General features: G+C 41.0%; 1 protein-coding gene across 1 annotated transcript in view; it reads left to right on the forward strand.

The window, feature by feature from the left end:
- snd1 (staphylococcal nuclease and tudor domain containing 1) overlaps positions 1-16,764 on the forward strand; it is a 275,137-nt gene that overhangs the window by 201,620 nt on the left and 56,753 nt on the right. The window contains exon 18 of the mRNA XM_061714247.1: positions 16,419-16,560. Within this exon, the coding sequence (XP_061570231.1) occupies positions 16,419-16,560 (142 nt within the window). The remainder of the gene's footprint in view (positions 1-16,418; positions 16,561-16,764) is intronic.

Raw genomic sequence — 16,764 nt, forward strand, 5'->3', positions numbered from 1 at the left:
AATGGCTAAACAAAGTTAAACAGCGCTGCTGCTCCTTCTCCAGCTGCCGTGAGCTGCAGAGCTGCAAATGATACGACTTTTCCACCAAACTGGTTCCAGGGCTGGTTCTGGTTCTGGGCCAGTGCTGAGTTTGGAACCGGGATTTCTGTTTCCACTGACAAAGAACTGACTCCAGGCCAGAAGAACCAGTTCCAAGGTAGCACCAACTCTTTGCTGGACTAGAGGAAAGAACCACTTACGTAAGCGGAGGGGATGGAGTTATTAAGACCAACAGCAATAGCAAGACTGGGAGACAGAGACATTTTCCAATAAGAATGAATCTGGATGCAGCAAAGCATCATGGGTCTGAGGAGGAGACAACCTGTCTTTTAGGGTGCTTTCACACCTGTCCCGTTTGGAGCAGTTGTTCAAAAACAGGGAGCATTTCCCCCTAAAGATCGGTTGATTTGGTATATGTGAACACAGCAATCGTGCTCGGATGCAGGATAGAACATGCAAGCCTAAAGCTTGAGTTATGGTTCTGCGTCAAAATGACGCCGTGCCTACGGCGTGTGGTACGCGTCGACGCGTACCACACGCTGTCACTGACGCCGTCACTGACGTGCACCTCCCAAAAATTGTAACTAGCGTCGAGGCGACTCAGACCACACGCAGACCGAGAGGCTGTGATTGGTTCGCTTGGAAGCAACGCATTTCCGGTTTCCGGTTTGAACCAGTCGTGAACTTTCAGCACTCTTTTCTTCGTGTATGTGTGATTTTTTGTCCTTATCTCTTTAATTCACTGTGACCGGAAAAAGTCGGATAAACCATTCAGGAAAAGATCGCGAATTAGCGGTCACGGGGGGTACTGCACCGCGACCAAATGGAGTGACGGAGAAGTCCGAAGGGTTCACGACGGCGTCACGACGGCTTCACGACGGCGTCACGACGGCGTCACGACGGCGTCACGACGGCGTCACGACGGCGTCACGACGGCGTCACGACGGCGTCACGACGGCGTCACGACGGCGTCACGACGGCGTCACGACGGCGTCACGACGGCGTCACGACGGCGTCACGGTGACGGCGCGTGCTCTGCATTGGTTTGATGCAGAACCATAATTCAGGCTTAAATCGCCTAGGAGAGGGGGTCTCGGCTCGCTTCCATTCCAGACCTGGACGGTTGCCTTGTGAACACAAATGAAAAGCGAAACTGTATCGATTTAGCCCCTGAATCGTAACAAAACAAACGGGCCACAGGTCTGAAAGCCTTAGAGATGTGGTCCAGGGATGAGCTACCTGGACCAAGTCCTATTAGAGCAAATACCTTGCTGCAAACGCAGCAACGTAACTGACGTTTGCAGTGATGTAATGATGTGACTCCCTTTAGCACTCGAGCTGTAGAAAAACAAGCCAGTTCTGCTGAACCAGCACCAGCACTGGCCCAGAACCAGCGCAGGAACCGGTTTGGTGGAAAAGGGCTATGATTGGTGAGGTTTAGGACTTCTGAGGGGACCAGGGTGGCGTCATTCGTCACTTCTTCTGTCTGCACTCCCAGATTTAATTCCTCCACACTTCACGCGACAAAGCAGCAGAGATTGTTCCAGGAACAACATCTCCGGTGCGCTGTCGCGTCAGGCCACGACATAAATGAATTATCAGATGATTATCAGACCTCGGGTTAGGATGTCTCCCCTCTGTAACAAAGCGGAGCTTCCTGTCGATGCGTTGGATAATATCTTCACCTCGATTGCATTCATGTCGTAGCAGGTATCTTGTCTCGGTTTGGACGCTTTTATTTTACTTCCATGTTTGCCGTGCTGATGCTTTACTTCCATCTAGCTCCTCGTTTCCTTACACACTTTTAAATACAACTGTGAACTCTACCCTGTGTAATTCATGAGCACTAAAACTTGAAACCTGTGAACTTAGTTTATTTCAAACATGTAAAAAACAAGAAAAAAGACAAGAAAACAAATCCAGGTTGCCATTCCACCACATAAAGAAAAAAAACAACATCAAAACACATATTTCAAGTTACATGTTTGAAAAGGAGTGGGAGGAATTATAAACTTATTTAATCCCTCCCCCTTTCCACAACTAAACATAAATTATATGTCTGTATTTATTTTTTATACTATACACCAATTTGTATAAATATATATAATTTTTACAAAAATAACCTGTTTAATACAAGATGTAAGCTCTATCATAAATAAAATATAACTATGATATAAATATAATAAGTATATCTAAGTATATAAACATACAAAGATAACATGACAAAATAGCAGAACACACACAGCTGCTGATCTTTAAACAGTTTTCACTTTTATACCTCAAATAAACCATTTCTTTATATTTCTTCTTAAATAGTTTCGTTTCTACATTCTTTTAACTCCAAATTCAAACAATTCCACAGTTTAATTCCACAAACTGATTCACAAAAACGTATTTTTGTTGTACGAACAAATAAAGATTTGAAGTTTAGATTTCCCCTTAAATTATAACCCCTTCCCTCCCAATGAATAATTTCTGAATGTTATCCGGTAGCGAATGATTTTTTGCTTTAAACATTACTTGTGCAGATTGAAATGCCACTGGATCCATGAGTTTCAGTACTTTAGACTGTAAGAATAGTGAGTTAGTGTGATCTCGATATCCAGCCTTATGAATGTATCGTTTTGCTCTCTTTTGAAGTACGAGTAATGAGTGTAACCTAGTTTTATAGTTATTGCCACAAATTTCTGCACAGTAAGTGAAATATGGAAGTTGATACTACAAGTAGAAAACGTGAGTTTGTAGTGTGCTGTGCCTTTTCTTCCCCGCATACCTCATGAGCTGAAGAGCCTCTCATCGAAGGAGCTGTCTGTCTCGTTGATCACGTCTGGTCCCTAATGGTTTAGTCGATACAGACGGCATCGTGCAGGGACAGGAAATCCAGGGTCGTCCACTTTCTGCTACGCAAACCTGCAACACTCATTAACATGAAACCGATGCAGATTCCTAATGAGTCGGTACTTCTCTTTTTATGCCAGGCAAGTCCTCTGGCTCCTCTAGACCTAATTTACTGTGAATCTTTTGTGTATAATATAATAAAAGTCACTCTTAATTAGGGGTGGGTACGGCCAAGGACCTCACGATACGATACACATCACGATACTTGAGTCACGATTCGATACTGCGATATATTGCAATGAACATAGTTCGCTGAAAACTGTAAAAGGCATTATGCATCTTAAAATCTGAGTTGCACGTACATATGATTATAATAATTTATGGGACAAACTGAATCAAAACAATTTAACTATACAAGCTAAGGTTACAACATATTTGCATATGTTTTCCATATTATTTACATAATATGAAATTAACATTATCATTTAATCCCATGAATACAATAAGGTCGTACTGGATTTACAACCCGTCCGAAACATGATTTATTATTTGGGAGGGAAAAAAAATACACGTCACGATAAAATACTGTGATATTTACATTTTTCAATATATTGCAAGTTTATTAATAATACATTTTATTTATATTATATTTTATTAATAATGCACTTTACATTACTGAAAAAAGGTGCTACAGTTTGATAATTAAAAGGAAACAGAAATAATAAAATCAAGATAAGAGATAAAAGGGATAAAAAGTCGACATGGCAGAAAAGAAAAGAACGATTAAAAACAGCAACTAGGGAAAAAAACTGCAGCATTGTTTATTGATAAAATGCTTTGCTAAAAAAAAGTGTTGTCCTTTTAAAATTATAAAGGTTAAATTAAAAACATTTATTTTATTTTTTTATTTTGAAGGTTATACATAGTTCGCTGGAAACTGTAAAAGACTATGCATCTTAAAACGAATTATAGTGATTATTCATGAGTCAAAACAATTTAACGATACAAGGTAAAGTTGCAACATATTTGCATATCTTTTCCATATTATTTACATAATATGAAATTAACAATATTATTTAAGTTGTACTGGATTTACAACCTGTCTGAAACAGGATTTATTATTTGGGAGGGAAAAAAGAAATACCAGCAAAGTATCGCGATATATTGCCACCGCTACTCTCAATGCCTAAAAGTAAAGATGGTGAGGATGGAGGACGTGGACCTACTTCCAGCTTTGCGAATGGCTTTCCATTCACGATAGGAGTCTACAGACTTACAACAGTACCACGTCCTTTCCATTTTACGCATGTTTTGTTTCAACATGCGGATATCTGAATTATACCAGGGAGTTAAGCTCCTGTGGTTGGAAACCCTCCTTGTCAAAGGAGCAACTTCATCTAAAGCTGAATGCAACAAATCAGCAGTGTTCACTATTTTCCACTATCGTAAGATGAGCAATGGCCTCCCTAAATTTAGCCATAGCTTCATCGGACAAACATCTGCTAAAATAACACCTCTTATTTTGCGCTTCAACATCGACAATATTAAATTCAAACTTTATTAAATAGTGGTCGGATAAGAGGGAGTTTACAGGCGACACCAACCGTTTCAACACCGTAGGTGAGAACCAGATCCAGGGTGTGACCAAAACAGTGCGTCGGTTTTGTCCACTTTTTGTGAGAGACCCATCGATTCTAGAAGAAAATTGAAAGCTAATTTAAGATCATCGCTTTCAACATCCATATGAACGTTAAAGTCACTCTCTATGATTAATTTATCTGAACTGATCAATAAACCAGATAGAAACTCTAGATAAGCACGAGCTTATCTTGTAGGGCTGGGCGATATATCGAGATTTTAATATATATCAATATATTTTCAAACGCGATATGGTACGAGACAATATCGTTTATATCGATTTAAAAAAATATATTTAAATTAATTTTTTATAATTTTGATATAGCTTATTTTGTGACAAATTGACTTGAATGTTTTATTTGAGATTTGCACAAATGTCTTGTTATTTGCACAACTGTCAACCTCAGTGGAAAAGTCTGCCTGTTACTGTCTACATTGTATTAATTGCACAGTGTATTTTAATTTAATTGTTATGCAGGAAAGGGATATTTTTATTTTTATTCTATATATGCAGGCAGTTTATTTTTATTTCATTTGTTTTCTACATTTTGATATTGTGCAGACCTCTGTTAATAAAGGTACCTGTGTGACATTTGGCACGAGGCTTTGTATTAAAACTGACTGTTTTTTTAAGGGTTTGCTCAGAAAAAAATGAAGCTAACAGAGATGCTATGCTATAATGCTTTGGGGGAAACCCCAATTATGGCACAGAAAAAATATTGATATATATCGAGTAACGCCATTTAGCTAGAAAATATTGAGATATGACTTTTGGTCCATATCGCCCAGCCCTATTATCTAGTAGTACTTCTATTGGATGTTGTCTCCTGCTCAGAGAGGTTTGATCATATCCCGTCAAAAAATATCAAACTAATCAGGTGTACATGGCCCCTCTCTGTCGAAGTGAGCCACATGAGAACAAAGAAAACCTTTCCTTGAATCAGTTAATGAGCCATTCTCTCCAAAGAGGATTCATCAGGATCATAATAGGAGCTAATTTAGTTCACATGGTGCGCTTTTATGAATAACGCAGTCCTATTGATTTCAGATGTCAACTAAGTGCGAAGCGGGTAATGAAAGAACAATGGAGGAGTGTCAGAGCCGTGCGGCGTTATCGTGAGGAGATCTGGGCTGCAGATTGTTTTAGAAAAATACACGGGATCTCCGGCGGCTGCGAGGGCATAATTACCTCGTCCACTGAGGTGTGTTGGAATCAGAAGACGCTGATCTATGCGCCGCAGCCGTCAGCGCTTTCTCTCTATACGTCGGTGTGTGGAGGCGGATCGTGACGTCTTCATCTCCCCAGACGGGCTTTTATTCTTAGTGTTTAGTCATAAAAGGTTAATAGATGAAAACTGACAGGTATATCTTGCTTCAGGTGCTATATTCAGAATATGTATATACGCATAGTGATGTCGTTTGAGTCCTCCTGCAGGAGCTGGAACCGTTACTGCTCCAGCATGAGTTAGTCGGGTTGCTTTTACTTGCTTTTTCAGTCGGGTCTCGTTCGCTCTGGGGCACCAATTCCTCCGTGGGTCTCACCATGTGAACGTCATCGTCAATAACACGCTCCAATCTGCAGACGGCTCCTCGGAGAGAGTCCTGCCGGCCGGTGGAGGCAGAGTGGAATAATTTGCAGCTCGATAATAGGTGGGAATGTAATGACTGGTACTTCTGTGATGAAGAGAGGAGAGTGTTTTGGTGTAAGTGACTACGTTTACATGCAGACAAAACTGGGGTTAAGGTCAATATTCCTGTTACTGAAACATTGGGAATAATCTGTTTCCATGCGTGAGCAAACAGGGTTATCCCTGTATACATGGTGATTAATCATTTGGGATATCTGGATCAAACCAGCGACGCACGGAGAACGTCATGACGCAATTACCGTCATTTCCGCTTCTTCTTCCTGTATCCAAATCCAAAACAACAACAATAACAGCAGCACGGCGGATAATCAACAGCCCAGTAGAAGTCGTTTTGTTTCTCGATCCTGTAGTTTCGTCTTTTTCAGCGTCTTCCAGCGGAGCTTGATCTGGTCTGGCGTTAGTACAAATCCTGCTTTGCGCAACTTTTCACTCACCTTTTTGTAAATCTCACTATCCCGGTACTTTCTACCGTCTACAAATGCAGAAATGTTCATATCTTTCATTACATTTATGAAGTGATTAGTCTCCTCCTGGTCTTGCGTTTCACCATCAAAAGACCACTCAAAAGACCAAGATTCCTTGCGAAAAGAACATGCGCAGAAAACAGATTCCTGTTCCTTTTGATGGGGAAATCCCATAAGATTATACATGACCAAATATTTGGGTTAGAAAAGGAGTAACCCAGGGTTCATTTTCGGGTTTTTAAGAACCGGAATATGAGCAAATTCCGGTTATTCAAAGGGGTTATTGGTGTTTACATGGCCGTGCAAAACCGGGTTTTTGCTAATATTCCGGTTAGAAAAGGGTTATTGACTGCATGGAAACGTAGTCAATGATGTAAAGTTAGTTTACTGCAGAAAAGCAGGAGCGAACTTATCAGACAGGACACCTGACCAAAGGACAACCAAAGAGCTCATGAAATGCATTTCCATGTGGTTTGTAACACCCCGGCTCTCCAAATCAAACCACTGGGAGCAGATTCCACCTTTCAGCGAGATGAATCTGAAACTGTTGGCGTCTTTTGCTCAGGTAGTAAAACATCCTCCCGACCGGGAGGCTGATAGTTGGATTCGGAGCCCCTCCACATGTTCGATGTACAACACATGCAGTATAATTATTGGATATAACTCCATCGTTTCCCTTCAGGGTTTAATAAAGTAGAATTAAATTGAACTGAGGCTCCAAACCTCCACATGATTCCAGTGTGTGAAAGAACTGAACGTGTGGAGCCCGATCCCAAATCAGTAGTAAGATGGAATGTATGGAAGATGAAGGTTGGAAGGCTGGTTTTAACTTAGTTTAGGTAAAGCAAAAACTAAAAATCCTAGATAGATAGATAGATAGATAGATAGATAGATAGATAGATAGATAGATAGATAGATAGAACTTTATTCATCCCCAAAGGGAAATTCAACCGTCCAGCAGCTCATCAAAACATAAAAATCAACCACACTTCCATTCAGACAATAAAAGCACATTCATCATAATAAAATGAAATATAAGGTTTTTAAACATCCTGACGATAGAAAGCTGCAGGATATATGCAGATTAGGACTGCAGCTATTGAATATTTTGGTGATCGATTATTCTATGAAAGATTCCATCGAGTAATCGGATAACTTACTTTTGCTTTATTAAAGCCCAATTATATACAATAGAAAACAAGAAAGATCACTTAATAAAAACAACCAAACAGGCTTATTCTCGTTGGAGAGCAGCGTTTTCCCATCATCACATCACCCATGTTTTATCATTATGGAGCTGTGGTTCAGTGCGTTTACATGGGAATTTTAATTCTTCTTTAATTCAGAATTAAAATTAAATCTGATTTTAAAATTATTAAAATTTCCATGTAAAAACCTAATTCCGAATGAAAATGGCCATTCCGAATTAAACTTAATTCTGAAGTAAGTGGCTGGTTTATTCCGATTTTAAATCCCAATAGAATAATTCCGTGATCATGTTTACACTCAATCCGCTTTAAATTAATTCCGGTATTTCTGCGCTGCTCGTTCCCTCGCCCGTCTGTCTCCATTACACTTATATTGCGCGCTGGGCTGGTTTTCCAAACAAAGTTTCAAGATGGCAGCACGAGTAAACGGTGGTCAAGAGCAGAGACCATTTATTTAATAAATAGCTTGGAGGACCTGGAAATAATTAAAAGAACAGATGAAAATAGGAAACATAAAAATTGTGAGCTTTTCAAAGTTGTAGCGGCTAAGTGTGTTTTTCTTCCGGTAGAGGTAACTTCCGGTCCCCCCCCTATCCAATCAGAACCTTCCCAACCCCCAGACCTTAAAAAAAAAAGGATGAAAGCTGATCAAACGTGTTTTCCATGTAAACCTCAATTTGGAATTACTATTTCCATGTGAACTCGAAGGATAATAGTTTAATTCTGAATTATTTAATTGGGAATAATTCATTCAGAATTAAAAAGCATCATGTAACCGTGGCCATTGTGGTCTCCGTAGCCTCGTCGCTCGCTGGCCGTTTCCCGTTTTACGTCCACTCGGTTTCTTGCGGCCTGTTGGCTCCAGAGTCGGGCTGCGGTTGTAGAGCGGCCGCCACACACCTGCATTCAAGTGGAACTAACTGGACGGCTGGCTGACCACGGAAGGTCATCAGCCCCGGGTGGTGTGTGTGTGTGTGCACGCTTGTACTTAGATGTGTCTTTATAAGGACACAATGAGCTTAAGAGTCCCCATAATATTGTACTCGCTATTATTTCAGTTTCCTCTCCGTCTCATTGCGAGAAATGTGCCAAAGAAGTTGGCTCAGGCTTCCGAGGCTGCTGTCTGCCACACCAGGGGTCGTCTGAGTAGGGGGGGAGCTTACGTGAACGTCTGGTTCTTTTGGCTTCAACCAGAGCTCTGTCCCGTGCTTGAACCGTTCCCTCTCTGGCATGCTGGGAAAGAGCTGTGTCCGGGTCTGGTGCGGCGTCGGAGGAAGGTGGAGATCCACCACTTCCTGGTGGTTTCCATCCTGCAGTATTTTGTGTGTTTGTTCTCCAACGAATCGCCCCCATCCCACTAGACTTTGGTCAAGACTCCTAAACCGAGACCAAGACCAGAGAGATTCAAGACCAAGACTAGTTCAGCTCCAGACCGAGACCAAAATAAAACCTAGCAATGTCCTGATCCAGCTGAGATCAGATCTGTGTGGAGACTGCACTACCGCTATTTCTACACTATTGGAGGATTGACTCCAGTGCTTTTAAGGATTGACACGACTACTAACTAGTCCCAAAGTCCTCTAGCAGAATAACCAGCTCCAACACCCCCCTCCACCTCAGGAAAGGAAGGAATGGTAAATGTTACTGATTTAAATTGGACTGAATTTGGAGATGGAACTTGAATTTTAAATATTAAAGATTGAAATTACATTATTTACCATGATAGTAATCAGATTACACCGTATATCAGCATCACTGAAATGGACCTGATGTTTAATCAATCACAACGATATGCAAATATTATCCATATATTTATTCAGACAAGGCCGTTATAAAAACAAAACCGTAATTAAATACAGACACATGCAGATGCACCAAAACATTAAATCAAATGCAAAATACAAATAGTTTATAAACCTGTACTCATCTGCAGTGGAGGAAGCTTGTTTGCATCCAGCTGCACCTTAATGATGTAGTAACGTACACAAATGTTTAATGCTTTACAAGGAATCCTGCTGGATGGAGAGCTTTGTAAAGCATGATTGTATTTTCAGGCTCCATTAACCTCCCCCCCCTCCCTCTACCTGTTTACTTCCTCTGTTCAGCTTCTTTTGTGGGAGGCCCGTTGTCTCCGGTCCGGTCCGAAGCGTTTCCCACGTGACTTTATTCATACTTGACATGCAGAAGAACCGGCATGTTTATTAAACCTGAGTAACGGCACGTGAAAGGGGGAAGAAATGGCGCTTTTAGACTAGTACCTACTCAGCCCGACTAGACTCGCCTTGTCCTCGTTTATTTTTGATACCAAGATCAGAAGTAGGAGGTTGGAGAAGCTGCTGTGACGTATTTGATTGTGTGATTTAAACCAAGAAGAAAACACTAAAGATGTAGAACCTGGAGGAGATGATGAATGTGCTGCTGGATCTGTGGCTTGTGTTTGATATCAAGTTAAAAAATAAGAGTGAGAGAAGCTTCAAGCCGTGATGCTTTTAATTTTTTTTAGTTTGTCTCTGTGCTGCTGAAAAGTCAGCTGGAGCCGTGAGCAGCTATGAAGTGACAGAGCTCCAGGTAGATCTGGTCGTTTCTTATCGCCTATCTAGATCCCTTTTTAATTCTCTCCTCAGCACCAGGTTTATGAACATCTGCACCTCAGAGTTGGATCACCAAACAGACTTCTGCTGCCGTTGCTGGTGGAATAAAATGAACAAGAAGCTCCGTCAGAGTCGCTCATTCGCTGATTTCCACCTCCTGACTCAGACGTCTGACTCCAACCCCCCGACCAATCGGTGGCCTGTAGTGTGATGACGTCACAGCCCGACTCAGCCGCTTAGAACCTCGGCAGAATAGTTACAGAAAAGTATCTACTCGGCACGTTAGACCCCTAGTGGGAAAGAACTAAATCGAGCTGAGTAGGTACTAGTGGAAAAGCGTCAAAACAGAGAAGAGAAGAAGAGACGGTGGTCGTGACCTCGACCCGTCTGCAGGGCGTTGATGAGCTTCCCTTCATCCTGACCGTGTGCTCTGCTCTGTTTTCATGTTAAAGTTACACAAACGTGCAGCATAATCTGCTCTTTGTGCTTTCAGCAAACACACACCCACACACACACACACTTTGATACGTGGCCCGTGGCAGACCGCTTCTCCCTAATGAGCCTCCTGCCCTCCGTTTCTCCCGGGGAGCCGGGAGAGAGCTGACCTTGCTGCAGCTCGGAGAGGACGTGCCTTGCTCGAGCCCGTGTCCTGTATCCTGGCGTTATCCCTCATCAGCTCTCGTTTAGATGTTGCAGCTTCCCTCCAAGTCGGGTCTGAGCTCCGAGTCTCAGATATCTGCTCTCGTGAAACACCTTTGACGTTCTGCTGCTGGTGAAACCAGGGATCTGAACGCCGGCGGCAGCGGTGTTAGCGGGGTCGTTTGTTGACGCTTCAGTGATGCATTGCTGAGACCTGAGCCTGTTTTTAAATCACGTCCTACCCTGATGGTGTCGTGTGATTAAAGCCGGGAATACACTGTGCGATATTTTGAATCGTATGAGACAGCCCCATCTCACACTGCACGACTAGATCGCGGAGTTCAAAAGTTTAGAGCCCACAATTTATGTTCTCACACTGTACGAGCCGATGCTCGGATGCGACCCGTCTGCTGACACTATACGATCATAATCCTCCCGTCGGACCTCTGTGTACTGGAACTCGAGGCCGGTTTTGGGGCACGGGTAGGCTGTTCCAGCCCAAACGTGCGTCCTGCCCACCCGATCAAAGGTTATGGGATCCTTTATTTTTTTTATAATTTTATTTTTTTATATATATATATATTTAAAAAATCCCAAAATATCTGCACCGTTTCTGGTTGGGTGGTCACTGCGCATCATTTTTAGACATAACAATGAACACATACCACAAAAGTTGTGTCTCGCGGAGGAACCCGACGTCCCAGCAAAATGAGAAGAGAAAAAAGAGTTGTTCCAAACAGTACAGCACAATGATAAAAACGAAATCACATTATGGGCGATTTTTATTATTTCACTTTAGTTCATAATTCATCTTCATTGTGGCATCATATAACACTGTTTTAGTCATTTTTGTGCACTTTTTGGCTCATTATATTGTATTTTTCTACATATTTGGGAAGACGAGGTTGCGCACATTGTATGACGTCAGGTTTGTTTACATCAGGGGCCGCTGTTATTGGTCCAGCACGATCACGTGACGCGTCCGAAGCGCTCCTTGACACAGGCGCCGCTGGAAATAGTCCCGCTATTAAAATAACGATCTTGAAAATACTTCCCAAAAATCCGAGTTCAAACTTTTATCCTATGCTTAACATAAATAGCTCTTTTTTTTTAAAGTGAAAAGAATTTACACGCAGGAGGTGGGAACGAGATGAAACGAAAAGGTGGGTGACCTGACGGCACAGCAGACAGCGCACACACTGAAGGCTGATTTATGGTTCCGCGTTACACCAACGCAGAGCCTACGGCGCAGGGTACGCGGCGACCCGCACCGTACGTGGAAATGCGGTCTTTTTCTGCTATTAAAACATGATTTGTAATGTGAATTTGCAACACTTAAACTACAAATAATAGTTTTTGAGGTGACATCAGAGATTGCGCATGCTCTCTGTGAAAGGATGAGTCCAATCGGGTCGCAGCTGCTTCAACTGTGCGATTCCTTCACGAGGAGCGACCAGGATTTCAAACACGCTTGAATTTCTTGCGACCTCACGATTTGTGATCGGGAGCTCGTCGTGAGGTGTTAATCTCTCGTCGTTACCCCACGTACACTGCACGAGGCACGAGCAACGATTGGGTCAAAATCGGGCCCGATCAAAAAAAAGTCGCACGACTGGAAAATCGGCTCAAAACGAGCCAATAATCGCACAGTGTATGCCCGGCTTAACTAAGAACCCTCCTGGACCTTTAGGCGGTGAGAGGCAGAAATGCCTCCCCTAACCTCCAAGGATCCCCGCTTCATTAATGCACCGCCCTTCGCCCATCAAACCGCATCAATCCAGACCAGTTTTCTGGACCCCAGATCCAAAGTTTGTGTTGGGGTTCAGTCGCTCGGCTTCATTTCCTCGCAGGTTTCTGCTCGTTTTACTTAAAGCTGCTTTCGTCAATGAAAATTATGACTAAATATCGTTGTCAACGAACCTTTATCACCTGAGGAAAACGAGACGAGACACAACGAAAATGCTGGTCATGTGACCATAACGATAATTAAATATATAATGCAATATCGTAGAGGAATAAAGACGAGACTAAAATGTAGATTACAAAATAAAAACTGCTAAAATGTGTCTTAATTTTCGTTGACCAAAACGAGACGAAATGTTCTAACAAAGATGCTTAAACTCCATGTTTTCAGTAGTTTCCGCCACAAAATCACAGGAAAAAATAAATATGTTGTAAACTCAAATTAGAGTCTTCTGTATCTGAAATGATTGTATTCTTGAGTCTATAAGGTAACAATAATACAATAATAAGATAACCTTGTTTGGATTGTAAAATGGGTTTGGCTAAACACAATCTTTGACTAAAATAAGACTAAAATGGACAATTCTGACTAAAATGCTCAGACTTTTAGTCGACTGAAACTTGACATGAAACTTGACTAAAAGGAGAATAAACGAGACTAAAACTATAAAAACTAAAATGATAGCTGGACCCAAAGACTGGACTTAAACACTAGTTTTACTTTATTTAACACATGCACAGTTTACAGAAATGTAGATCTTCAACATGCAGGTATTCTAATGTTCAAAGTTTGCAAAACGGAAGTGTTTTCAACAAGGAACAGAACAGTCCTAACATCCCATAATATACTTCACTAGGGTGTCGGGGCTTTACAAGAAAACTCACCGCTTTTTATTGCCTTTTCATTAAGAGAAAAGTTAACTGAGTGGAAGTCCTGCTCGACCTCAAGGAAAAGCAATAAAATAAGTTTTTCTACTACGTGTGAAAGTGGAATTTGGCCAAAAGAATGATGAGATTAGTAAGGAAGGTTTCATTGGGCTTTGTCTTGTTTCTGTTAGTCAGAGACCAAATAACTGAAGTTCCTTTAGTTTAATGTTTCCAACAATGAAACTACAAATATCTTTCTCTAACGTTGGTATCGGTCGGGTAAGAACCGGACTTTTTCCAATCGATGTGTTCCAGTATGGAACCTCTTATTATCTGATTCAACCTGGGATCCAATCAGGTTATTGTTCTTAATATCGTCACAGGATAAGCAGATCTTATTGAGTGTTAGTCAGAGATAACTAGGGCTGGAGATAGATTCAAATGTCAAGAATCGATTCGATTCTGATTCTTAAGATTCAGAATCGATTATCAAGATTTGATTTGATTCCGATATTGATTTGGGTTAGTGTTATTAAAACTGTTTTTTGAGCTGTTGCATGAATTATATGACTGTAGTTATGCAAAATATTACAACTAGTATTATATTGAGATTAAACAGCAAGTATTTGCAGCTAATGATGCTGTAAGGACCAATCAGCTCCCAGAATGCTGATTTAACTGCTTTCAGAAACATCTTGGGGCAGAATTACCAAACAGATCCAGGGAGGAAACAGAGACGGATGAAATCTGTTTTATTTTTTCCCACATTCCGCTTTTAATTTTTTCCATTTTCGGTGTATTTCGGTTTTTACTTTTTAAAAAATTTGGTTTTTAGCCTTTTATGCAAATGTAACCCCAAGACGGTATATAAAGTAATGAAATATATACAATTTATGCAATTATAACTGAAAACTTTAATGTTTTCATACCTTTAAAAATAACAAAAACATGGCACCAGTTATTCTCGTGTCCAACAAAACATTCCTTTTTTGGGCATAAACAAAAAAATACCAAAAGTCGTAATGTAATAATGAAAAAAAATCGATCTTTAGACATACGAATCGATTTTTAGGAATTAATGGGAGAATGGATTTAGAATCAGAGAATCAATTTTTTTCAACACAGGCCTAAAGATAACAAGGTTGAGCTTTACGTAGCTTGCAAACACCAGAGATGCTCCAGAGAACTTTGCATGATCTGCAGGAAATACAGGGATATTATAATAACTGAGCAGCCACTATAATGTTATTAAACCTTTATTCAGTAAATAGATCTATGTTTAAACAGTGCGTCTGTTGTTCCATGTGTAATATTTATTGGGTGAAGCGTTGTGTTTGAAGTGAGTCCTGACTTTGATGGGAAGTGAGCGTGGTGTCTTTCATCAAGGTCCGTGTCAGGAGGCGCTGAACGCGGCCCTGAACGCTGCCCGCCGCTTTGTTCTACTTCAAAAGAGTTTGAGTCGCCTCGGGGGACCGTTCTGCAGTAAAACTACCTGGCGTCTCCATGTTGGACCTGTGACACGACACCCTGACACGACTTCACCCCCTCAGCAGGATCCTGGCTGCTCCTCGGCCGGCGTTCAGCCTTCCACCCGGTTCTGTTCACATCGTTAGAGCCGTTGAGCAGAACTGGGACGAGCTGATGCTCTAATGCAGCTCTGCAACCTGCGGCTCCAAACTTACATAAATGATGTTTCTGTATTCATTTTTATTCATATTAGTTTATTTTGTTGGGCAGTTACCTCAGAGTTTGAGTTGATGGTATCTAATTTCAAAAGAACTATTTTTAATTTCTAATCAGTCACATAACGTTCTATTCATTTGCCTTCATTTACGATGTCGCTGGTTTTACCTTTGTGCTTGAAATGTGGCAAGAAGATATCGAACAACAAGAAATGTAACGTTGAACAGACACTTCCAAAACAAGCACTCTGCATTTGCCGAAAAATACCGAACCGGAACTGCTACAAAAATCTTTGAAGAAGTGAAACCTCCCAACAGTCGACTAGCACGGCTGGTTTAGTGGCAGCTCTGGAGATCGTAAAGAAGCCGTTCACAGACGGAGAATATATATTAACGATTAAGTCGTAAAAAAATCAGAGCATGTACTGTATTCTACCTAAGCGTATTGCATTCACTTGAGAAAAAAAAAACTGCTCTGTTTTTCTGAATTAACGAGATAATTACTTGTTCAACTGATCCTGGAGAAAAGTTGCAATGTCCAGCAGATCGTCTTTGGAAATGTGGAGATTAATGTTGAAGTACAATTTCGAGAAAAAAGTCGAAATGTTGAGAAAAAAGTTAAAATTTTGTGAGTAAAAGTTAAAATTGCGACTTTATTCTTGAAATTGTATTTCAACATCAATCTCGACATTTTGACTTTTTTTTCGAAATTGTACTTCAACTTTTTTCTCGACATTTCAACTTTTTTTTCGAAGTGCTCAATAAAAAAAAATCTTCCCCTCTCAAATATTTTTTCTCCTGCCTGGCCCTAATACTCTTCTGTATAAATAGGCCTACAGTTCAGTTTAATTTATTTCAAAGTACGTCTACAAATGCACAGTTATATTTAGGGGTTTTAAGAGCTAAAATAAATAAAAGATGAAAACTTTTAAGATCTGTTATTTTTTGTAGAAGTTGGGGCCAAAATGGCTCTCTTGATGATAAAGGTTGCAGACCATTGTTCTAATGTCTGTGTTTAAGTCAGATTGTCGATAACACGCCGGTCTGATCTTGTTTCCAGGTCTGGGTGAACTTCGAGGAGAAACCCGTGGAGGAGGTCGTGCATCTCACCGAGGAGAAGGAGCGCGTCGCCAACTACAGACCCGTGTACGTCACGGAAATCACAGACCAGCTGCACTTCTACGCCCAGGACGTGGAGACGGGTACGTGGACGCCGATCTTTTTCCAAAGAAGAGATGGAGGTTCCATCTGATTATTTTATTGTTTATTGTTGGCTTTGTCTCAAACAACAACACAACCCATCAAATTAAAAGCGTCAAAATATCCAAAAAAAAGCAAAACAATTTAACAGTCTCATCCAGAAATGAAGCACAACAGCAAAATAATGTTTTGGAGAGGAAACAGGA

This window comes from Cololabis saira, chromosome 23 (genome assembly GCF_033807715.1).
Source record: "Cololabis saira isolate AMF1-May2022 chromosome 23, fColSai1.1, whole genome shotgun sequence".
NCBI classification, from domain to species: Eukaryota; Metazoa; Chordata; class Actinopteri; order Beloniformes; family Belonidae; genus Cololabis; species Cololabis saira.